General features: G+C 41.6%; 1 protein-coding gene across 1 annotated transcript in view; it reads left to right on the forward strand.

Annotated features, from left to right (window-relative positions):
- Window positions 1-507: 507 nt before the first annotated feature.
- Window positions 508-25,860, forward strand: part of LOC128737403 (RNA-binding protein 24-B-like) — a 51,574-nt gene continuing 26,221 nt past the window's right edge. The window contains exons 1-3 of the mRNA XM_053832033.1: window positions 508-744; window positions 916-1,042; window positions 16,441-16,501. Coding sequence (XP_053688008.1) covers window positions 508-744; window positions 916-1,042; window positions 16,441-16,501 — 425 coding nt within the window. The remainder of the gene's footprint in view (window positions 745-915; window positions 1,043-16,440; window positions 16,502-25,860) is intronic.

Raw genomic sequence — 25,860 nt, forward strand, 5'->3', positions numbered from 1 at the left:
ATAATTCGACCAAAACTAATGTGTTCTTTCTTTCTTCTCTTCATTCTAGCCAGTGCAATTTACACGGATCTCAACCAATGTGTGTTTTATTAACCAAAGTACACGATAAAAATATCAACAGCAAACAGTTTTACAATCATTTTTAAAACAGCAAACTTAAAACAACTATCAATAACCCTCCCCAGTGAGCGAGTACGCAGTTCAATTCCCAAATGCAAAGCCAAAGAAAGAAATTCAATCTGTGATTTTTGTTCATTTTGTGTTAATAAATAAAAATTGTTTAGTGCGCGCATTGCTTTTTAAGCGCTGCTGCTGCCAAAAAGTGTGCAGTGAAAATTTCGACCAACAACTGCCAACTGTCAAGGCGAAAAATAAGTAATCGCGGAAAAAAATCAACCGAAAAAAGAAAACTTTAACAAAGTACCCGTGGGGTATTCTACACAAACATCACAACAACCAACCGCGTCGTGAAGTAGCGGCAAGTCAAACGGAAAGGAAGACAAAAAAATGTTAATGCAAGTGTCTCAGGACGCGGCCGACGCGCTCGCGCTGGTGCCCTCGGCGGCGACGGCCACCACCGGCGTTCAGCAGAAGGACACCACCTGGACGAAGCTGTTCGTCGGCGGCCTGCCGTATCACACCACGGACAAAAGCCTGCGGGAGCACTTTTCCGTGTACGGCGACATCGAGGAAGCGGTCGTGATAACGGACCGAACGACGAACAAAAGCCGGGGTTATGGATTCGTAAGTTTTGCCTTCATGTTTTGAAGTTTTGTATTCTTTGTGCTACCTGCCTATTTTTTTTTTGTTTTTCGAATGGCGGGTTTTGTTTCGCCGAGCTGCTGCTGATTGACACAGTTGGTTCTAATTTTGTGCATTTTATTTTTTTTCTCGTTTCCACCTCGAAAACAAAAGGTCATCATGGGAGACAGAATGAGTGCCGAGCGGGCGTGCAAAGAACCAAATCCTATCATTGACGGCAGGAAAGCGAACGTGAATTTGGCCATTCTGGGCGCGAAACCACGAGGCAACATCACACCCGGTAAGTCGAAAAAGCTTGCACCACATCGAATTGGGGACAGTTTTGAGAGTGTTTTGTGCCGTTGTTGTTGTTGTTTGCGCAGCGGAAAATTGAAGTGCTGTGTATACTTGTTTTCCCAAAGAAATGTGCAGCCGAGATGTTTGCAAAGCAAACTTTCTTTATCCTGATTAAATTGGGGTTATGCGGTGAAATATTATTTAGCTTTCGTACAGTACGAATGAAGAAAATTTGCTCAAATTTTAATTAAAAGAACATTTGTTCTACGGCGCTTGAATCAAGAGCTATAAACTTTAGAAGCAAACGATGTTCGAGAAAATCGGAAAATTAACCTTGGAGTTTCCTGAGATCCATAAAGTATGTCCAAATACAAAATATCATATAATTCACAGACTCGTCGACCCAAACCTCTCCGAAATTCTGTAAATTTTAACTAGTTGGAAATCAACATCATAGCCCGATGCAATTTTTAAGTATTCTATGAGCAATTATGCCTTCCAAACGATATGTATTTAATCAATTTACATCTCAAGCGCGAAAGAAAATATTATTGTGATATTTCGATACAGATGAGCAACGAAAAGCAAGACAAGAAATCGGTTTATTTCTTCGCCATTTGAGTTAAGAATCTTGAAATTCTAAGGTCTAAATGTGGTCACAGTTTGCGGGGCTTAGTCACCAATTTATACAGTCCTTGAAATTATTTCTGATCGTTGCCTTTGAAAACGCCGTGGGCAGCAGTAACGAGCCGGAGTTGCCAATTTCTCAGGCGTCTTAGAGGTCGCTAATTGCTTTCGACCTGGTTGAGCCAGCTTGCACGTTAAGCCCCTCTGTTCCTGGTGCCGGTGGGGTTGTTCAAAAGCACTGTTTTCGTCACAATACCATCGAGCATCCTTACGAAGTGTCCAGCCCACTGTAACCTTCGGACTTTCGCCAGATATACGATGGGAATTTCTCTAAGCATTGCAGGATAGTTCGTGATTAAAACGCTTTGCCACTCTCCGCTTTTAGTTTGTACTCCGCCAAAAATCGTCCGCAGCACCTTCCGTACGAACACAACCAGAACACGTATGTCCTCCGTAAGCAGTGTCACGGTTTCAAGTTTATAAAGAACTACCGATCTAACAAAGTCAGCTTTCTACGACGCCGTATACTTGTTGATCGTAGCATTTTGCGAAGGCTGCTTGCGCCGCTGGACCTCGTTAGCAGTTCCAGTGTTGTTGTCCGCAGTCACCAGCGATCTCAAATACACTCATCTTTCACTTCTAATTCGTCATCCTCAACAGTTATCAAGGTTTCTAGCTATGATATCAAAAACAACTGCAAAGCCTAGAAGTTGGCGAAACTCGTGTCTCTCGTTTCGATCCATGCTCGTCGGATAACCCCCTCAAGAGTAATGTTGTACAGTCTGCATGAGTGTGTCCACGAGATGCGTACGAAACACATCACTCCTTCCAATGTAGCTCTGATCAGTCGCGTCAGTTTATGCGTAAAACCGCGTTCGCACATTTTCTGCCATAACTAGTTTCGATCGACTGTATCGTATGCTGCTTTCAAATTAATAAAAATATGATACATGGGTACGTTGTACTCTTGATGTTTCTACAGGTTCTATCGACTGGTGATAATTTGGTTCCCATGAAGCCAGCCAGATAATTCCTTATGAAATTTAGTGCTATCGGTGACAGTCGGCGTAACATAGTCCAGAAGAGTACCTTGTAGGCGCCGTTTACCAGCGTTACCACGATAGTTGCAGCAGTCGAGCCGAGCACCCTTTTGTAGATTGGACAAACTACTCTTTCTATTCATTCCTCCAGGAACTTCTCCTCATCTCAATTCTTTGACATAACCCAGTTTCTCAACCATATTTATAAATTTCTGTCGGTAGGCAGTCCTTACCAGCAGCTTTGTTATTCTTCAGCAACCGAATCTATCATTAACTTGGAGATCAGGTGCTGAGACATTACCCAAGTAGCACACTTTAGGTCCAATTAGTTGATGCAACCGAATTACGACTGAAATTAGTCATAATTCGGTTACCACAACTACTTTGTAACAACCGTGCTAGTAGAGTACCATCGTCTATCACATGTCAGGTTTAGGTGTGTCGCCCTTGCAAGTTTGTTTACCTTCTCGTAAAATTTGCGCATGTCATTAACTCGGAATAGTTGTTCTGATTCTTCACGATCTTTGTTCTTCTTTTGACCCTTTTTACTCCTAAGGATTGTGGTCAACTGGTTCCTTGCTCATCGGTATTTGATCAAGTAGCAATGCTCAGATAACTTTTCCAAGCAATGTTTTCTCGCCACCTCTTGTTTGCATGCCTCATCAAACTAATCATTTAGCATACTCCGGAGTTCTGTACCTAGTGCCTTTCCCATGGCCGAGCATATTCTGTTCCAATCGTTTTCGAGGTTTTAAGCACCTAACTCCTCGGAAGACAGCACCTCATCCAGGATTCGAGCGTAGTTATCGGTAGATTGCGGGTTATCTAGCTGCCTAATGTTCAACCGCAACCCTTATTCAGCAACTCCTGTTCCTACCTCCTCGTGGTACCAGCCGGGATACGCGCAACTTTGGCGGAGATCGGGTAACCAACCCCGGTGGAAGCCAAGGTCGTATGCTGGCAGGAAACGAGGGCTCTTTCGAGCTTGCCCTAGCCATCCGGCGAACTAGAGGGTTGGTGCAGCAGGCTTTGCAAGCACGGAACGAAGAACAAGGAAATTCTTACTGGAACAATCGGAATAGACCCACGCGACGAAAAAGGACTATGGATTGGAAACTCGGGACGTGAAACTGCCGATCTCTCAACTCCAAAGGGAGCACTCGAGTGCTCTCCGACGTATTGAAGAGCCGCAAGTTCGACGTCGTTGCGCTGCAGGAGGTGTTCTGGAAGATCTCAACGGTACGTACGTTCAGAGATGGACATACCATCTACCAGAGCTGCGGCAACACACACGAACTGGGTACAGCTTTCATAGTGATGGGCGAGATGCGGAAACGGGTGATTGGGTGGTGGCCAATCAATCCTCGAATGTGAGGGAAGTACCGATGACGACAAAGATGAATTCTACGCGCAGTTGGAGAGTGAATACGACCGCTGCCCAAAACATGATATCAAGATCGTCATCGGGGATTTCAATACTCAGGTCGACCAGGAGGAGGAATACAAACCGGTGATTGGAAACTTCAGCGCACACCAGCGGACCAATGAAATGGGTCTAAGACTTATCGACTTCGTAGTACCTTTTTCCAGCACAGAATCCATCACAAGTACACCTGAAGGTCACCAAATCAGACAGAATCGCAGAACGACCACTGACTTGACTACTTGTCAAGCATAGCTACCAATACCCCCCCCCCTTCCTTTCTGCTCTTCCCCACCTTCACCAAAAAATTTTCATTTCTTTCCCTACCGTCCCTTCATCAATTGTAGAACCATCGTTTCAAAAAATATTAGATCGACCACGTTTTTATCGACAGTCGGCACTTCTCAGACATTATCGACGTCAGATCCTGTCGAAGCGCTAACGTTGACTTGGACCACTATCTAGTGATGGTTAAGATGCGCCCAAGACTCTCCGTTGTGAACAACATTCGTTACCGACGCCAGCCTCGGTTAGATCTCGCGCTGCTGAAGCAGCCAGACGTCGCCGCAAACTACGCGCATTCACTCGAAGCTGCGCTGCCGGAAGAGGACGAGCTGGACGAAGCCCCTCTCGAGGACTATTGGGACACTATCAAAACAGCCATCAGCAGTGTAGCGAAGAGCTCCATCGGGCATGTGGCCCGGAATCAGCGGAACGATTGGTTTGACGATGGATGTAGAAGGGTGATGGATGAGGAGAACGCTGCGCGGGCGGCCAAGATACGCAGTGTTACACGTCAGAACGTGGAAACACACAAACAGAAGATGTAGCGAAACCAAATCTTTCGGGAGAAAAAGCGTTACGTGGAAGAGCAGGAATATGCAGAGTTAGAGCGACTGTATCGTTCTCAGGAAACGCGAAAATTCTATCAGAAACTAAACGGATCCCGTAAAGGCTTTGTGCCGCGAGCCGAAGTGTGTCGGGATAAGACCGGCAGTATTTTGACGGACGATCGTGAGGTGACCGATAGGAAGCAGCACTTCGACGACCACCTGAATGGCGGACAGGCGGGGAAAGCGATTTCAACGGTGCAACAAACGGGGAAGAGGTGCCAGCCCCAACGATAGGTGAAGTTGAGGAGTCCATCGTGCAGCTAAAGAACAGAAAGTCAGCTGGGAAAGATTGTATCGGAGCGGAGCTTATTAAAATGGGGCCAGAAAAGCTGGCCGTTTGTATGCACCGGCTAATTGTTTGAATTTGGGTTTGGGTTACAGCTACCGGAGGTGTGGAAAGATGGAATTATCTGCCCGATCTATAAAAAGGGCGACTAGTTGGACTGTGTTCTCAATGCCGCCTATAAAGTGCTGTCCCAAATCATTTTCCGCCGACTATCACCAATTGCGAACAGATTTGTGGGAACTCATTAAGCCGGCTTCGTCGAAGGTCGGTCTACAACGGATCAAATATTTACACTGCGGCAAATCCTCCAAAAGAGCCGTGAATACAGAGTTTCCACGCATCATTTGTTCGTTGACTTCAAAGCCGCATATGATACCATCGACCGGGAAGAGTTGTGGAAAATCATGGACGAGAACAGCTTCCCCAGAAAGCTCGTCAAACTAATTAAATCTACGATGGATGGTACACAGTACTGTGTTCGGATTTCGGGTGGATTGTCAAGTTCATTCGAATCACACAGAGGGCTTCGTCAAGGTGATGGTCTTTCATGCCTGCTGTTCAACATAGCGCTACAAGGTGTTATGAACCGAGCGGATATCAAAACGCGGGGCACGATATTCAACAAATCTAGTCAATTCGTCTGCTTTACCGATGACATGGATATTATCGGCAGAACATCTGTGGTGGTGGCTCAACAGTACACCAGACTAAAGCGCGAAGCAGCAAAGATTGAGTTAAAGGTAAATACGTTTAAAACAAAGTACATGCTGGCCAGCGGAACCGAGGCCGAACGACGCCGCTTGGGCAGTAGTATATTGATCCACGGCGATGAGTTTGAGGTAGTCGACGAATTTGTCTACCTTGGCTCACTGGTAACAGCGGACAATGATACCAGCCGTGAGATTCGGAGGCTTATTATCAGCGGATGTCGTGCTTACTATGGGCTTCACAAGCAATTGCGGTCGAGCAGACTAAGTCCCCGTACAAAGTTCACCCTGTACAAGACACTTATTAGACCGCTTGTTCTCTACGGGCATGAAACACGTCGTTTTTGAACGACGAGTGCTAAGAACGATTTTCGGCGGCGTATAGGAGAACGGAGTATGGAGGCGGAGGATGAACCATGAACTCGCACAGCTCTGTGGCAAACCCAGTTTCCAAAAGGTGGCTAAAGCTGGACGGATACGATGGGCAGGACATGTTGCAAGAATTCCAGACAACTACCCTGCAAAGATGGTGTTCGCCTCAAATCCGGTGGGAACAAGACGACCAGGAGCGCAGCAAGCAAGATGGTTAGACCAGGTGAAGCGAGATCTGGCGGAGAGTACTCGGTGTCCGAGGAATTGGAGAGCGGTAGCCCTCAACCGAGTTACATGGAGAAACTTTGTTCAACAGGCTTTATCTTAGGACGTCAAGCCACCTAAATAAGTAAATAATGTTCAACCGATGGGGACGGCTTTTACTTGTCTGGGATACGGTTGACAGTTTTTAGCGCACATGTATTGCTACTAGGCGAGTAAATATCCGCACCCCGTAGGGAACGTATGTTAGTGATGTTATAGAAGAACCGGTCGTCTGTGAGAATCTGGTGGTTAATCTGGTGCATGGTACGTTGGTCAGGTGATCTCCAAGTGGCTTTTTGCAGATATCCATACTAACACATACTAGATTTCTGTTTCAGAATCCCGAGGATTCCTATTTGATAGTAAAGGGGATTCCTTTACCGAGTTATAGATATGTGGATTCTAGTTCTATAAGCAAAGCATTCTGTTCGAATCTTATGTAGAATTTCTATAACCGATTCCTACGTGAGGAATCCCAGAGAATAGCTGCTTCGGATACATTCTCTCGTTGATCACGTTGATCGTTAAAAAACACAACAGAATAAGATGTGAACATATCCTCTTCAGAAGGCATGTGCTGACCGTGTCACCTGGTATTGTTATTTTAATTTTAATAGATCTTAGAAGAGTCGAGATTTTGCACACTATATTAAGTTGTTTTTGAAATTTGATATAAAATCAACAATCGAAGCGAGCTTTGAACGAGTCCAAAAACTGATCAGTTTAAATTAACCAGATTAAATTTGATTTAAATTTTTACTTTAATTCGGTTCTTTCCGCTTCAATTTAAATTACCCGAATAATCTCACGCAATAGTCGATAATTACAAAAGTAAATAATATCGAAGGTCTTTTTAAACATACCAATTTTCATTAGCTTTAATTATTAAAATACCGGCTAAGTTACTACACATCGTAATCTCAGACCTAACATCAATAACTGCTGTGGTTCGAGTTCGAGCAGCACGCAATCTTGCCGAACAAATGAAGACATTAACAGCTATTATGAAAGAGCTGAACGACATACTTTCGGCCCCCGGTTGCCCAGTTCCATTGCATTGCATTGGTATCGATTGATGTGACAAAATGCGTCTTTGTGCACCAGCAGAAGCACCAGCAGCAGCGGGTTTGATCGGCACCCGCCCTCTGCGGGGTTTCAGCAATCACTCTGTCAGCACGCTAGCCGACAGCACTTTCAGCAGATCCATCTCATCATCATCAGATAATCGAAAAACAACAACTTTTCCAGCAGCGTAGCTCATTTTCGTGCGGTTTGTAATTGCAGTTGGGTATTTATTTTTTCGATCGTCCATCGGTTCGTTTGCTCGCGTTCGTTGAGTTATCTACTCACGCTTTGCCCCGCGTGCTGCTTTTCCATTTTCTGTCTGTCCTTTACTTGGGGTTTTCAGTGGGGTTAGTGGAATGAGGGGGAGGGGGAGGCGAGCTTCATGAAAAGCGAAAAGCAAAGCATATTCTCGTTTTATTTACATATTTCCATCAGCTGGCACCTCTCCTCACGCACCCGATCACGTCATCACGCGCAGTTCATGGGAGAGGAAGAAGCAAAAAAATGTTGGAAAATTTGTTTCCTTTTTGCTTCGACTTACCCAGGCCGGCAATATTTCCATTCGGGCAAACCGATGATTGAATGACAAGATAGCGCCGTTGTTCACCTGTTGTTCCGGAGTGGGATGGGTGGGCTCTCTGTTGGTTCCCTTGCTAAATAAGATTAAAAGTTTATCGGAAACGCCCAAGTAGCGGGAGCCAAAGTTTTCCGCCACTTTACCATGTTTATTGTGTTTTGAATAATTTTCATTTTGCGGAATAATCCAATTAGAACGTGGATGGACTTTTTCCAACGATGTCCGGGGGAAATGTGCAGAACATTTTGAACAATCCTGTCAGCAAAGTTCTTAGGTTGCGTATTCTTTCGAGCATGGCGTTTCTGATTTGAAAGGCGGCCTGTCTAGACGTTCGGTGCCAGTTAAGTGAACTATTTCACTTTTAACTTGGAAGGAACAACCATTCGAAGCGAAAACATATTTCAGGTGTGCTTAATTTATAAAAGTGCGCTTCGCACACCACCGGAAGAGCGGTTTTCATTATCGTGAAAGCACTCGTACATGTGCGGTAATCAACACGTTCGGTTTCGGTGTTGATAATTTACAACCACTTTCATTTTAGAGATATTAAATGTATTCTTACTCGGTGAGGACCCAAAGTATTAACGATACTGTAAAAATTAAAGGGAATGAAAATGAGAGACAATCGCACAATTGTTTTTCCATTAGATTAATGCATTTTGCTAAAAATTTAACAATTGATTACCTGATATTAGAAAGGTAAATAATACGACGAATAAGGTACAGAAAAAAACGTAAACAAATCATCAAATGGAAATCGGTTTCGATTGCCATTTTTGCATTTCTATCGCTAACTCGTCTGGGCATCATAGTATTATTTCAACTCAATTTGGTTGTACACCGGCATACATACAGCATACATGTACACATATATATTGCAACGTGGCAAGCAACAGCGCACAACGTCGCCGTGATCTACGGGGCTTCTCCCGTGGAGGGCACTAACTCCGACGGGTAACGCGCAATGGTCCCAGCCGGAATATAGAAACTGCCAGCGAATTGATGGTATGTATGTAAATAAACGATGAAAAAACACTTTTTATTGCCATAAACTTCAGCAACATGTGTATTTTTGTTCTTTTTTTTTTGGTGCCCCATCCCATCCCATACTTCTCCTTACGTTCCGAATTGAATGAGGAAGTGTAAAATAAATTTCGAACATATGATTTGGTGTTCGAATTCAAGCTGTGAAGGCAATTTTCCTCGGGGCCAGATGTTGGTGATTCCCGAGAAAGGTCTTTCATATATACACAAACCCGTCGAATTTTGCTAGTTTCGCCCGAACCGCAGTCTGGGGTTTGATTTGAATGTCAACTTATTTCGAACTGTCATGCTCGTCGGCGCAATAGTGCTGCAGTTAGTGTTTCTTTTTACAAATCGGTCGTGATTATTTCCGCTTGGGTGCACTAATTAAAGTGAATTTCTCCCCCTGAGAGTTGCTGCAGCGTTCGGCCAACGCGACGAATCTATAAATAAAATCTGGTTCATTTGGATGTTGGCAAAGATCGAGCCGCAACCGCAGTGACGACGATCGTCGCTTCGGATTAGTTTTGCTATAAAATGTCTTCTTTCGGATGAAACGTCGGAGATTGCTGTATGCGAAATACGTGATATAAAACATTATTTTGCTAATTATGTTTAGAGCCTGAAGTTCGTAGCTTATTTAGTGTTGCTTGGTTTACTGCATTTGTCCAATTAGTTTAACTATTAATAGTGAGCAGTTGGCGAAGAAAATAAAAATAATCTTGATGTAATAATTTTTAATTTATGCAAGAAAGAAAACAATTTGTAACACCCCAAGGCATAATGAATGCGATACGTTGGATACATTACAATGGGAAGCTCTTATATCTGATTCAAGTAATACATTATTACAGTGCCAACATCGTCACAGGCCAAACCGTCTACTGAATTAAATCAACAAGTTTAATGCTATTAAGACTGTGTATGTAAATTAAGAACGACAACAGCCGACGAAGAGCGACAATACTGAGATCGTATTACGTGCTGAAACATCAATCTGGTGGGATGAAAGCGATCACGTCCACAACTGTAAAAATATAAGTATACACTTGTTTTGCTCTAAGCTGCCATGTGAAAATGAAAATGCTATAATATAAGACGTCAACCAATTCGATACCAATTTCACTAACCAGACCATGAATTTTATTACAAGACGTTTCTCATAGCATCATTTGGTTAAAAAGTAGTAAACGACAAAGAAAAAGCAAATATTCAAACGTTATACCTCTATTTTAGCTTTGACAAAATGCTATCCGGTATAGTAAACAAAGACGTAGTCCTACGTCAAAAATTGCGAAAGTTACACCTTGTCTTTGAAGACACTGTATACCCAGGATTTACTGCATTGCACCATAAAGTAATTACTAGAATTACTTTGCATTTGACTGTGTGCCATCCTAGATACGAAAAAGTCCATAATGCAATGTTTTTGGCAAAAAAAGCAAAGCCATGGGTATAAACATCCTGTTGAGAGTTATTAGAGTACAGGAAAATTACGGGGCTAGTGCAACGATCCTACTGACTCTATAGCAGCACAGCCGAGATTCGAACATACGAGGACTAGCTTGTTAGACCAGCATCGTACCCCAAAGCTAACTGGGCGGGCACAATGTTTTTGGGTTAAACCGCATTAAGCATACGGACGCAAGGCATAATGGATGATAAGCTTAATAGACGACAGACATAATGGACAATAGGCATAATTGATAACGGGCGTTCGGTAATCGCCATTAGCTCTAATCGACTCAGTTCCAAAAGGTATTGCATATAGAGTGGGCCAGATTACCTACGAATTGCCGAAACACGAAAGGCCGAAACTCGAAATGGTCGAAATAGTAGACCTAATGGCCGAATCACCAATGACCGAATATCATAGAAAATATTCGCCGCCTTCGATCTGCTCAAATGATATGTATATATTGTGTTTATTCACTACCGCTCGTTTGGACTCAAGTAAGGAAAACTACTAGTAGCCAGTAAACTTAGAAAATTGCATGCACCTAAATAGAGATACCAATCATATATACTCTATTGTTTGTGCTAAATTACCTGAACAAAAAATAAGGTGGAGAGTGCGGGTATCTTGTCTTTCTAAGATTAGGGTGCCAGAATTTTACGAAATGCTTTTTTTCCTTCATTATTTGATATTTTCCCAAAACGCCCGAAAATATATTTTAATTATTTTACAGATCGCTTCACCAGCTTAACCAGCTTGACCTTAAAAGCATATTTTTATCAATATTATTTGAGAAAATAGTTTTCGGCAAGATTCAGCCAAGTAAAAGTTTAACCTTTAGCATTTTGGCCTTTTTTTTGATTCGGCTAAATACAATTACGGCCTTCTGTGACAGTTGTTAAAATTCGGCCATTTGTATTTCGGCTATTTTTTATTCGCCCAGCCTGGTGAGTCGATGCAAGGGCTAGGGAAAGCTAACAAGAATAGGCAATAGGTAGACCTAAGAAAGCGAATAAACCGAGATAGACAAATGTGATTTCTGCGGAGCAGAGGCTGTACCACGCCGTAGGGCACGGCGCTTCCTACGGCATGCTTTACGGGGGCTCGTACTACTACGAATCAAATTTTTATTCTCCGATAAATTCTCCAGAAATGTTAGGAGTACAACTGGCTCACGCATCAGATTCTCGTGGTCGTGGATTCCCGGGCAGCATACGATACAGTCGAGTGCGAACCGCTTTGGTAGATAGTGCACGGGTACAGTTTTTTGGACAAAGTAACACGATTGATCAAAGTTACCCTGGAGCGACTGACGGGTTACGTGCTTGTTTCGGGGGCACTCTCGAGAGACCTTTCGAAACACGCAAAGGGTTGCGGCAAGGGGACGGACTGTTCTATATATTCAACATCGCTATTGAAGGTGTGATCCGGCGAGCGAGAGTCGAAAAGAGAAGAACGATCTACAGTAAATGTAGTCAACTCCTAGCCTTTAGAGAACGCGAAACACATAAAACGTATGCTTGCCATACTCTCATTTGGGTGGTTGGGGACAAGCGGAACCCATACAAGTTTATAGTACTCGACTTAAGTTTTAAGATGAAGCGCTGATTTCATTAATCCGCTTGCCCCATTTTACCCCACGGGCTCGTGAAGCTATGGAAATTTAAAGCTTGAATATGCGAAACTCAGCAAATAAAGGTCTAAGAGATTTGCGGTTTTTGCCAAAACGTGTATTTTGAGAGCTTCGATAATTGCCTAGAACATTGTATTCTTGTAAAATGCAACTAACAAAAGCTAAGGATGAAAAAACAAATTTTAAAGAAGTTTTAAAGAATATGCCTTATAGTTCAGCACTCGATAAAGATATAAATTTTATTTCTTCAGCAAAGTTGCTTGTTTTTACAATATTTACAACTTTGCTGAAGAAAGTATGTCTATGTTTCCTAACACAAAAAAGTTATTTTTTTTTATTTTCATTATAGTAAGCGATGACGAACTTTTGACAGTTTTAGATTAAGAGGGATATTCATACAAACAAAAGTGCTGAAGACCATAAATGATCAAATGATAGCAAAAGACATTAGGAAAAAAGTTCCGCTTTTCGTACTTTTGGACCACTGTGCAGTCACGTCACAAGGATGCCGAACGTCACTGCAGTGAAATCCGTGTTCTGCAAGAATCTCACCGGCATTAGGGATGGAGGGCTCTAACGTGCTAGATGGCTCGACTAGGTTGAATCTGACTTGCGAGTGTCGAGACGCTCAACGAATTGGCGACCCTGAGCCCAGTAGCCCAGGACTGAGTACAGTGGAGAGGAAGTCTTGATACGATAAGAGCCACTTCGAAGAAGTGCTTCCATTGTGTCCTAGCGAATTGTACAACTGCTATCGATCCAAGTTCAAGAGAAACGCAGCCCTTTTTACCTATTTGGAACCTCCCTTTTGTCAAGGAACGTTTATGCTAAGTTTGGTGCAGAACGGCGTTCCGGAGTTATGGCGTTATGGCAAGTCTCGTACATTTACTGTAGATTCAAAAGTACCACAAGGTGGTCATCTAGAATCTTTGCTGTTCGCTATTTTAATGAACGAGTTTCTTGAACTTATCTCGTATGTAATTACAAAAATACCGTCAAACAAAATTACAGCCCGTTGAAGAAATGAAACCGCATGACCTCCTTTTAGTTGCATAAACTTATTTATGACCAGAATTAGTCATAACGGTTGCCACTACTATTTTGTAACAACTGTGTTAGTAGGGTGGCTCAGCTTCAAGTTTTTGGCAAGTGGGCCTTAAATTAAATTTATTTATTTATTTATTTATTTATTTATTTTTTGGTAATTCATCTGACACAAAAAAATAGTCTACATGAATAAAAATCTTAAAGTAAGCTTGAAATTGAAGGGGATCGGTTTTTATACCGAAAAATTATGTTTAGCGATGTACATAGAAGCAGATGATCCATAGACTAACTCTAACAAACACCCGAATCTAGTTTTCTGAGCGGATCTATTAGAATAGAATGGAATAGAGTTGATAAAAAGTGTGTTCAGTGATGAATTTTATTTTTAACCAGAGGGATGCAAACAAAATAAAAGGGATACAAAAAAAACAAAATTGTCATATTCGATATGATGAACATGAACAGCCACTGGCAATACGAGAGGTTCCAACCCTTCTGAAAAATAGAACCGCTGTTTGTCGATCGATAGATGATTATACACCTCTTTCATTCTAAATTCAAGTTCTGGATCTAGCCGACATAAGGTTTCAGCAAGACGGCACAACTTGCCATACAGCTCGTGAAACAATGGACCAATTGAGAGTCGAATCCGGTGAGCAATTAATCCCTCGTATTGAACCTGTACATTGGCCGTCTAGATCGTATGATTCGACGCCTCTAGACTGCTTTTGTGGGGTTACGTAGAAACGTCTATACGAATAAACCAGCAACAATTAACCGTTATGTGTGCGACAGGGTACCCGGGTACCTTTTCAGTTTTAAAATAGTTATAACTCATTCAATTTAAAACATACGTCATTGAAATTTTGCAACATCGTAAAACTCGTTGATCTTAAGTAATTGAGGTTTTTTTGGTGCATATCCATAAAGGGGTTTAGCAATGAGAGTCACTTGAATTTTTTTATTACGTAGGAGGGCGACAAGGGTACCCGGGTACCCATGATTTGCAATGCTCATAACTTTGGGTATCTTGAACCGATTTGGCTGAAACCAGTGGCATTTGATTCGTACATTTATCTAGTTTTGATTAGATAAAGCATTTGGCCATCAAATGACATGTAGTTCCCGGGAATCGGTAATTCCGGAGCAACGTCCGGTAAAACGTGGAAAGCCGCTTGTTTTGAAAGAATATCAGCCTTCAGTAAAGCTATTAGTTTTGAGCTTGACATTGTGGACCCTTTTTTCATCTTATTATATAAATTGGTGACTTTAGATCGCATTGGCCATTCCAGAATTGGGTCCCTGTAGGATTACAGATGGCCAGTTGGGTGCCTAATCCAATATTAGAATTGGTTTAGCGGATCTTTTAGATGTTTTGAACGGATATGGCCAGTTTAGTACTGATTAATAATTTCGGAACTGGTACCAAATGTATAACGGATGGTTCTACGTTTTGAACGGTTCTGATAATGCTAAGCATTATCTTGAATCCTGCGGTATCATCTGTGACCCCGTAGAAACCATTTTCGAAATAACCAATCAAAATACATCGAAATGTAAAAAATATCACCTACCGAACTAATTCCAAGAACTTTGATACCCATATTGCTAGGTTTTACCTCCAATCCTGGACTGGCCACCCATGACCCCACAGGAACCTACTTCGGAATGGCCAACCTGATTCATCTCATTATATGAAATAGTACATTGTACGAATCTTTAGAGTTTTTATATCCGCATGACTGATTTTGCTGCAATACAATCATTTCTCTTCCTCACAGCGGACACTCTGTCGGAATTCCGGATTTTCGGGCTCCGTATGTCTTTTAGTGGCCAAATGGCCAAATGATTCAAAACTAGATAAATAAACGATTCAAATGACACCTATTTCGTCGAAATCGGTTTAAAATTGTTGATGTTATAACAATATCAATTTTGGGTACCCGGGTACCCTTGTCGCCCTGCTAAAGGTGTTTTTTTTGTCGCACACATAACGGTTAAGGTATAAGAAGTCAACAAAATCATGCAGAATAGGGCCTTTCGCTTGTATCACCTAAACTGTAGTCGTGGCCAGCATTTCCATGAAATTATCTTCAAAAAGTAAATGACAGACACCGATTTATTAGTTTAAAAAATATTTTCATGCACTTTTTGATATTTTTTGTGTGTATTGTTTTAAAATGTAAAATGAATCACTTAAAACATCTCCTTTTATAGAGTAAAATAACTCAGCTTTTACTGAATTTGCCTGTAACGGCATGTTGCCAGTTGGCTTTGAACTTTCTAGTTTATTATTCAATGGCGTCTAAAAATGGAGTAGATTCATCAGCTTTTTAATATCAAACCAAACAAATCATATGAGTAACTCTATGAAAAGTCGGTCAAAGTCTTATTCCTGAAAACACTGTACGAACTTTCTCGTCGTACCATAACTTTGAACATTGTTCCTGAAATGGATAATGAATAGTGGAACTAGTAATGCATATTCAAGCCTTTTTTCTAGGCCACATTTCGCAGTAAAACCCAATTAAACTATGCAGTCACCTTCTACTAGATCATATCGCATTGTGTCTGAAATCAAAAATATTCAACATAAATTTAACCCTCATCGTTGCTTCCGGAAAAACACGATCGACGCCTTTGCTCGTAGTGCACCGGCACCGCCGCCGTGCCGCTGCTTGCTGACTCTTATCAAAGTGTCATAAACTCCATTTTTCCTTCACGGAGAAACATGACAAACTGCCAGTTCCTGTCTACGTGAACCTACCGTACCGGGGGTCTTGGGAATTCCGTTTCGAGCGGCATCACTTTCGTTACCGCTACGCTATCAATTCGTTCCCACACTACCTACGTGCCCATTTTGTTCTTGTTGTTGTTCTTGTTCTTGTTTTCGGCTGCCAGGTTCTCGAGCTGTATGCTTTCCAGCTCGACCAGTTTACCATTTGACTAACCACGTTTTTTTCCTGTTTTTTTTTTCGTTCTGTTCCAGGATTCCCCTTCACAGCGGCAGGCCTACGGACAGGATATCCCGTGCTACCGAGCCAGTTCGGGTAAGTTTACCACTTTCCACTACAGCACAGTTGCTAGTTGCTAGAGCAAATTTCAAACTACCACCGAACAAACAGGAAAGAAAGAGATGCCAGGCAAAGAAGTCGGGGAAAAATTAAACGTACATACGCTATCTATCTGTTGGCTTTGTTTTGTTTTACTTTCGACCCTCTTGAACTTTTGCTTTACGAGTCTTTTTTTTCTCAATCAGTTTTAATTTCTTCCAAGTTTCAACTGGAAAAAATGTCTATTTAATATCGAGCCATCCTGTTATGAACGTGACAATTCTTCGATAACCCCGGGTCTTCTGTTCGTATCAAATTTTACTCATCTTTTTTTTTGTTTTTCCCCATTCAATTCCATTTGTTAGTCTGTTTCTAACCGATGGTTTCCATTTAGGCATACTAAATTTAAGTCCGGTCAGCTAGAATTGATGCCTACGAAGAAGTTTGCAGCTAGTAAAAGCATAGGTATCGAGAATGTAGTTTTATTGAAAAACAGCAAAAAAAAAGAAAGGATTAGGTTTCCTACGGTTCAAGGTGTTGTTAGCATCCGAAGAGAAAATACTTCTGACTGGCACATCGAAATAAGACAACTGTCAGTGTGAAACGTCCAATACGGCACGTCGGAAAAGTGAGATCTATTTTCAGCGCAGACGATTGAAGTGAGTTACGATTTTTCATCAACTCTAAACGACGGTAGCGTGACGCCGTTAAGTCGAAATGATCTTTAAAGTAGAGATCATTTGGAGTACGGTAGGAACCGGGTTGGCGGTTGGTTGGCAGATGAATGACCCTCAAATGACTTTCACTACTCTGCTCGTAGCGCATTGCTGTCACAAGGTTTAGTGCCACTTTAGCAGCGAAGAATCGGGTGTCAGGAAATAAGTGGGCGCTACATAAAATGATTTTCCGCCATTACAAACGTGTTTCGTTTAGAACGGGTATCTCAGCAAACTGCCTTCGTGCTTTGTTCCTACAATACCTGCAGGTAACCTGTGACCTGTGTAGTAATTCCGTCTTACAAAAGTAACAGTACATTTTACTACACATGTAGGAAGCAGGGAATACTAAAGACTAATATGAAGGACGACTTATATTCAACACACTCAACGAAACGGGGAAATAAAGTGCGCAAATTCCGCTCTAAGCCATCGTCGTAAACATTGTCGACGCGTTAGCCGACCGACGGGGATGTTACGTTGCTCCGGTCTGGTCGCTGAAGTTACCAAACACTCAGCCGTATGCATCCCTTTGCCCATCTTTTCTTCACGTCCGGGGAGGCCAAGGATTGTCCGCCCCCAGCATCTTTCAGCTGCTGTGGATTGTTTATGAGTGTGCTGGTTCAGGTTTCCATTGCATCCGTTGCACGGCCAGAGTGTGCCGAGGACCGTTGGGTGGTCGTGTATATCCTCCATCAGCATTCATATCACGTGAGTGTGGAAATCCGCAGCTATGTGTTGCTGTTGGCCGCCTCACACCTACAGCCGGCAGCGGATGGGAAGCTCTGAAACACCTAAACAATCGTCAGTAGCGCATAACATCAACAGGCTGCCCGAGCGCGCCCGGTGAGTTCCGAGAGTGGGCGGCAGGGAGCTTAGAGAGCGCTGTTCCTTCAGTTCACATTTTCCATTTGCGCTATTTTATGTGTCTGCCTACAACAGCCAGCACAAGGGAGCGAGCTCGACACGACAGTAGCGGCACGAGAGCGGAATAGTAAATGGCCATTTTGGCGGCAGCATGGCTGTGACTTTTTTATTCGCCGGCCTTGTCTGGGAAAAAAGATACACATGAACGTGGTGGTGGTACCTGACTGGGTTCTGAGTTCTATTACTGTTGCCACTGGTGATGTACACTGGTTTGTGGTTTGCATTTAAAGTTTCCTTCAAATCAGCGCGAAACGCGCGGTAAAAGTTTGAGGTGAATTATGGGCTCGGATGACCCGACGGAACAATCTGACAGTTTTCCCGAAATTTTCGCCTTGCGGAAAGTTTGCAGGCGGAATTGCTCACTGAAGCTTGTTTCTTTATAATTTCGTAATCGAAGAAAAGTTTAAATTGAGAGTTGCGTTTTATGATCATTCTATTTTACTTCGAGCTTCAACTATCGAAATAGCAGAATACTTCTTTTCTATTTGCGTTATTCCAAAAAGGAATGAAATCTTTGAAAAACTTTTTATCAAAATTTATGTAGAGGAAAACAGCTCTGTTTCAGAAAGCATGTTCAAAAAAGTTCTTATTTATCAATGCTTAGTCTTTAAAAATGGATACACTACAAGAAATAATTTCCCAAAAAGTTATCTGCTTCAAAAAACTTTTCCATGTAAAAAACGATTAGTAAATTTGAATAGAAAACCTTATATTATGCTATCTCTGGATAAGGACGTTTGGTAAAAAATTATTAACCGGCGCCAATCGGAAGTTCAATATGGCGGACTGTAGTTGAAAATAATGAACGATAAATTAGATTTATTAGATTTGGATTAGAAATTTAGATTTATAGAAGGCAACAATTAAAGTCAAACGCTAGGTTGAATTCTCAGAATGAAAATGCTAGAAATGTATAACTTTTTTGTATCCTTGTCGAAGCCACACGTCGGTATTCGAAGATAGAAGAGGAGGTTACATAAATGAAAAAGCATTAAATGCAAAAAAATGTTGAAAGTATAATGGCTTGGAAAAGCCAAAAATCGAGGTCCGACGCCATTAAGAACTTCGCGATGGTACCTGGCTATCCTAAAATGCAAAATGATCTAGGAAAGTCAGACAGAATGCTTTGAAAACGTCAAAATATGAGCATTTTAAGATAAAAGTATGACTTGTTAAAACTAAAAAATGTTTTCGAGGTCAGGCATAATGTACTTGAGGCATAACGGATGTAAACCATCGTCGGTCGAGGTCGAATGAACGTGAAGCCAATGTTGCAAATCGAGCGAGAAGCAAACGATGTCAGCTCTCACGCGAGCGAGTATGAGAAGCATAGCATCCAACGCTTACGCCACTGACACAAGCGTACGGCAAACAGCCGCCGTTGCTGTGTGCAGACATTCTGCTATCTACACACTCGCGAACACACAACCTCGTAGCGTCTCTCTACAGAGCCTGCTTACAAGGCAAACAACTCGTGAACTCTCAGGCTCAGCTGTCCGTTAGGGATAGCGGCACACTGAGATACAGATTTGGCATTACTTTTTCTTTTCTTCTTCATCTTATGTCCTTAATTCTACACGTGCGTGGGAGTGCGAGCCCCCACAAGTGATCGGTGCCAATTTTGTATCACAAGCGTATGGGCTTCGCAACACTGCGTGAAGCCGCATGGACGAGAGGTCAAAGAAACTTAAAGCAGATAAGTTCCGAAGTGATATTGGACTACTTATGTCTTACTTTTCACTGTTCAGTAGTCACTTCTCACTGCTGACCTTTCACTCTTCACTTTTCTCTACTCACTCGTCGCTGCTAATTATTCTTTTCTCACTACTTACTGTTTACTACTCAATCCTTGCTTCTCAGTACCTATTTCTCACTACTCATTATTTACTACTCATTTCTTACTTCTCATTTACCATAACCCATTTTTTCCTTCTCACTATTTATTTATTACTTCTTTTTGCTCACTACTTACTTCTCATTTCATACTACTCGTTTTGAACTGCTCATTTCTCACTACTTCTTATTCACTACTCACATTAACATTGGTGAGAAATCGCCCCCGGCTTATCGTCATTAAAGCAAGATGCTGTAAATACTTACACTACTTGAATGATTCATAAAGCGAAGGCCGGCGATGCGTTTTCCCAAGTCATCACATCGACGCTCTTCTGAGTTAGGGTTGACCCAAAGGTCATAATATTGCCCATTTTCCCTTTAGATTTTCTTATAACTATAACTCGGCTTAGTGGCTAATCGATTTTAACGATTTTTTTATCAGATGGAAGGTATTTGAATGAGCTGAGCGGCAAAACTATTGAATATTCGTTTTTATGTTTTCATGGTTTAAGGATCTTAAAAAAAATCAAATGAAAAAACATCAAAAATATTCGTTTGTTCGTTATATTTAAAAAATATCAATATTTTTGGAATATGTACATGTACTGGCTGAATGCCCTATCTTGCTCGGGGCCCCTTTGTCTCTCAGCCACTTACATGCCTGTTATAGTTTTCTTTTCGTATATCCCTGTAAAGAAAAAGAAGCAAAGCTTTTTTTCATATTTGAACCTTCGCTTAGCAAATGACCTTCCCAATCCCGGAGTTCATGTAACAATTCTAAAGTCACTTTGTTCTACTTGAATTTTATAAAGATTTTATTACGGTATTATTCATTCGGTATAATCAATCACCTCTGGTTTTATCATGGTATTACGCAATACCTGGAGGTTACGAGTCTGTCACAGAAAGCAACTAAAATAATTTTGCTAGAAAGATTATGAGATTAACTAACTGAATATATTTATTTTGTTAAGACAATCAGTTTTCGAAAATCGCAAAACGTCAATGGTGAGTTGATTTTATCCACCTATCGTATCAATATGCACGATAAAATATAATGCGCATATGATGCAAGCCTTCGGAGATTGCTTAAAATTTATTAAATATTCTATGTTTTATTATGGTCACTATAAACCAAAACGATCAGGATGATCTGGCAGTGAGCAGAAAAATTATTTTCAAGTTGGCAAAGCAGGCGAAATGATTTAGCTTTTTTACCAGAGCGAAAAGCGAAAAGGTTTAATAAATTAGGACAGTGGCTGTCAAGCAGTGAAAACTTAATCGGTTTTATTGCTGCTTTCAGCAGAGCGTGATACGACTACTTGAGTTTATAACTTGATTCTTATAGAGGGTATAAAGCCTTCTCAAGAGTGGAACTTAGAACTGTTACTTGGGCTTTATCCTTTTATTTTTTAATAATTTTTAGGGCTACTCAGAAAAATTAATAAATCGGCAAAATTAATTGACCCAATCCCCAATCGATTAACTCTTTCGAGAGTCCACTGTACTTATTTATTATTACTTATTTATTTATTACGCATTACTTACTTCTCACTTTTTGCGTTTTTTATTTAAACAGTATTGAGGAACCAGAGAGGCTCGTTGTTTTAAAAGCAAGATGCATTTGCTGCTCACTTTTCACTACTTATTTCGCACTACTCATCACTTACACTGCGCTTTACATTTCTCACTACTCACTTCTCGCTGCTCTCTGCTTACTACCCCCTATTCATTGCTCACTACTCATTTTGAACTACTCGTTTCTCACTTCTCTTTGCTCACTACTAACTTTTCCCTAATGTCTTGCCATCACTCATCTTTCACTTCTCACTTCTCACTTTTTACTACTCACTACTCGCTACTCAGCTTTCATTCCCCACTTTCAACTTTTCAACTCACCACTTACTGTGCATTGCTCACTACTACTTTCTCACTATTACTTTCTCAATATTCATTTTTCACTACTCATTACTCACTCCCCACATAAACAATGGCGAAGAACCGCAACAGCAGTATGCTGTAAACGCCTTAAAGTTAGTTGATTTACGAGGAGAAGGTCACGGGCCGGCGTTTTGTCGAGTGCTGATGTTTTTTGATAAGCGACCTTGAAATGTTTCCTTATGGGAACCAGTTCCGGATTCATAGTGATCTCCCGGATCCGGATGGCGCGTACTATATGGATCGTAATCGCAGCAAAGTAACTGATATGACCACAGTCGATTCGTTTTAAAAAAGCCACTTGTTTCAGACCGATTTCGAAAATTATACAATATTATCTGAAAAAACATGTTGCGGTCCCCCAAGGAACGCTGGAATAACTCCAGGGGCTATATGACAAATGGCCACGATCGGTAAGAATTATGAAAATAGAAAAGATTTTCGGAAAAATTTCAAAATTTGGTGAAAAAATATTGAGACATAAAAAAGTTACGGCCATTTTAGTGGATTTTCGGTGCTAAAAAGGATATACAGTTTCGAGGGATTAAAGTTCTTTGTTAACTGCTTTCCTCATTCATGTTTTTTATTGAATGGTTATTTGGGCATTCCGTGAAAATTCGTCTTTTCATCTTGAGCCATTCGAGGCTGCTTCAAGTAGGGATTCGGACTTTTGTGAATCGGCCAAATATAATTTCGACTTTCTGTGACAGTTGTTGAAATTCGGCCATTTGTGTTTCGGCCATTTGGTACCAACCCGCTATGTGTGTTTAATTGGAACCAGTATTTTTATAGCCGTAAAGAAATATATGCAAGGAAAGTTTTATGATCGTGTCTTGCAACTGATTTAGAACTAGCTTTACCAGAACCTTGGGAGTAGAGTTATTTTTAGCATGAAACTAATTAATGGCTTAAAGTTTGGATGAAGATTGAAACAAAGATGATAACAAATGAACATAAAAAAGTTATAAAATATATCAAGTTATTTAGCGATTTAATCGCAGCATTTCATCAACATGATAGAAAAATCCTGCTGCGACTAAATCAGCAACTGTGAATATTCACAATTAGCTGGGCACCGAGTGCTACTTATTCCGAACCCTCTCCTAGCCTCGTTAGTGTCCCCGGTTGTTCATTCAGCGACAAACATATCTCCACACCATCGCCATCGCACCGGCTGCAAATATCAAACTCCACCATGCGTAACGGCTAATGGACTTTTGATTTTTCCTCCAGCAAATCATCGTTAATCAGCGTGTCATAAACACGATTAGTCATGCGACAGTAACTCGGCAGGGCTGGGTTTCCTGGGATGGAACCTCCCGTTCAATGTTATCAATTTTGGGGTCTCATTCATCGACCGACCGCCCGACCAACCAACCAACCAACCAACCAACCAGATATACTACTACCATTCACTCATTGTCATTCGGTGCAGGTTCACAAAAGCGAAAAGCTTTGCAAGCGCAATTTTCCTCCCTATTCTGCCTGCCTCCCCCTACAGAAGGGAGAAATTCTGAGTACGAACTTTAGCAAAAAAAAAAAATAATCTGAGCGATTAAATTTCTTCTCCATGTTTCTTTTTTACCCCCGAATGGAGTTATCTCCGGCTATGGATCTGCTTCGTATTCTCCCGTTTAGGAAATTTATTGAGTGTCATTGGGCAAAGAGGACCCTCTTTTGTTGCTGCTATGGATTTTATTACCGTACATTATAGCGGTAGCAGTTACGGCAGCAGCCACAGGTTCGGATCGGCGGAAGGCTAATGACACGTGACAGGACACACGCGGCTCGCAATTGAAGGAAGCCACCGTGTAGATTATGAAGCACAAAAGAGTGAAAGTAAGGGTCGCTCGATTTAACGACATTTACTTCTAAATGCCAACAGTGCTTGATAGTCGGAAAAACACCGTCAAAAATTTGTTGTCCTAATATTTCAAATCATAAATCAAGCAAATGTGCGCGTCAGTGGAGGCGCATGATTTTTCTACGCAGCCAAATAATTGTCACCAAGTCACAAATCTCGGCCAGTGACAGCTCAATCCAACCACGTCGAACGACTGGCGCAGCTGCTGCCGCTGTTACGGTCAGCGAGTAAACAAACACAGCTTCTGCTTGTTGCACTATAATTGAGCACATCATTTAGTTTTGAGATCACACGATGCGGACGCGTGGTATTTCGTAGTCAATATTGCATCCGACGAAGTTCGTGGGAGCATTAATAAAAAAGAAAATAAATACTGCGCAACAGTGAGACGAAAATTTTACTCGCCACGTTGAAATTGTGTGCATCTTCTTGGCCATTTCAGTAGCCGGTATATTTCACCAGCCGTCGTAGCGAAATTGCGAAGGCTGTTGACCTTCGCATATGGTGCATCGTATCCTAGCATCCCATCATCGGGTCGTATAGAGTTGTATCTTGCACCAACCGGTGCGATGCCGGCGAATCACGATGACGCTGGGAAATTACAATTTCACACACCATCATGCCGACACTTTCTGTGCATTATTTGGGACGCACCGACGACGACGATCGTATGCTGCTGCAGTTGGGTTTGCGTAAATGTTTCGATGTTAGGCATTCTTGCCAGCTGCTCGCACTAAGCCTTTCGGAATATTTAGAGAACGCAGAATAGCTCCCCAGTGTAGGCCACTTTGGGTCGCACCGAATAACAACTCTTATTTTGTCTGCCTAAAAATAGATCTCTCGTTTAGTGCTTCCGAATACGACTTGACGAAATGACGCGACTCCGGTGAAAACATAATGATCGTCGTCCCGAGGCGAAGTGTGTCGCCCCACACTAGATCGACTCACCAGCAACCAGAGCCAGAGGACTAGAGATAGCACACATCACATGGTCTTGTGGGCCTCCGTTGTTTTTCTTTAGTGACCAATTATACACATTCTGTGCGGCAAAAGTTTTCCACACAGCGAAGCGACCCGAAGCGGGACCAGGTTGCGTAAGTTGCTTTCCTACCTACTTTTCACTTAGGTTCGGCTGTTCGGGACAGAAGATAAATTCTAGTTTCATAGGGATTTTAATTATTAAGCCGAAAATAGATTCCGAACTGTCGACAGCAAAGTTAGGATTTATAGCTAAGCAGATGGGACAGTTTCAGAGAACAGCATAATTTTAGATCATTAATCGTGGATAAAACAGAACAAACATCCCACTTGAAATGAAGACATTAGACTAAAGGCTCCATAAAATATTTTGTTTTTATTTTATTTTAATTTCATTTTGATTTGCGAAACCCCTTGTTTTGGGACGAATCACTACATCTTCCCATTACTTTTGTAATTTCAGAACCTAAAACAGATTCACTAGATAAGTTTAAGTGATTTTGCAATTCCCCAAACTCTAAAGGAGAGCACAAACTCGACTTCGCAGAGTCAAAAACAAAAAAAAACAAAGAAAAGTGAGACCGGGAATTGAACCTCGTATCATCACCGGCGGAAATGACGCACGTGCTGAGAGAGCGAAAGGGACATAGATCATCACAAACAGAATAAAAAGCAAAGTTAGAACGATCAAGAGAGTGGTTTTCCGTTGTTTTGTTGTTTTTTTGTCTTATCTTTTTTTTGTCTTTCTTTATTTTGTTGCGAGTGGTGTTTTTAGTTCTTAACTAAGTATTATCCCTATTTTTTTATCAATCTTCTATCGTGATTTAATTGTTTTTCCGAGCGTTGTAATTTTCTGCTACTTTGCAACCGTCCGTCGAGTGTGCTTGGAGGTTTACTGTTTAGCGTAGGAAAACAAAACGCCTGAAACTGAAAACGAGAGTTTTCTTTATTTTCTACCGCGCGAACGTACGAACACGCAATCAAAATTTTTTGTGCTGATTAAACAGTGGCATCATTATTTCAATTGAAATGTGAATGAAATAAAATTGCACTTTCGCGTGGGCTGGCCCCGCCAGCCCCGGGGGTATTTACACAGG

This window comes from Sabethes cyaneus, chromosome 2 (genome assembly GCF_943734655.1).
Source record: "Sabethes cyaneus chromosome 2, idSabCyanKW18_F2, whole genome shotgun sequence".
Classification (NCBI taxonomy): Eukaryota; Metazoa; Arthropoda; class Insecta; order Diptera; family Culicidae; genus Sabethes; species Sabethes cyaneus.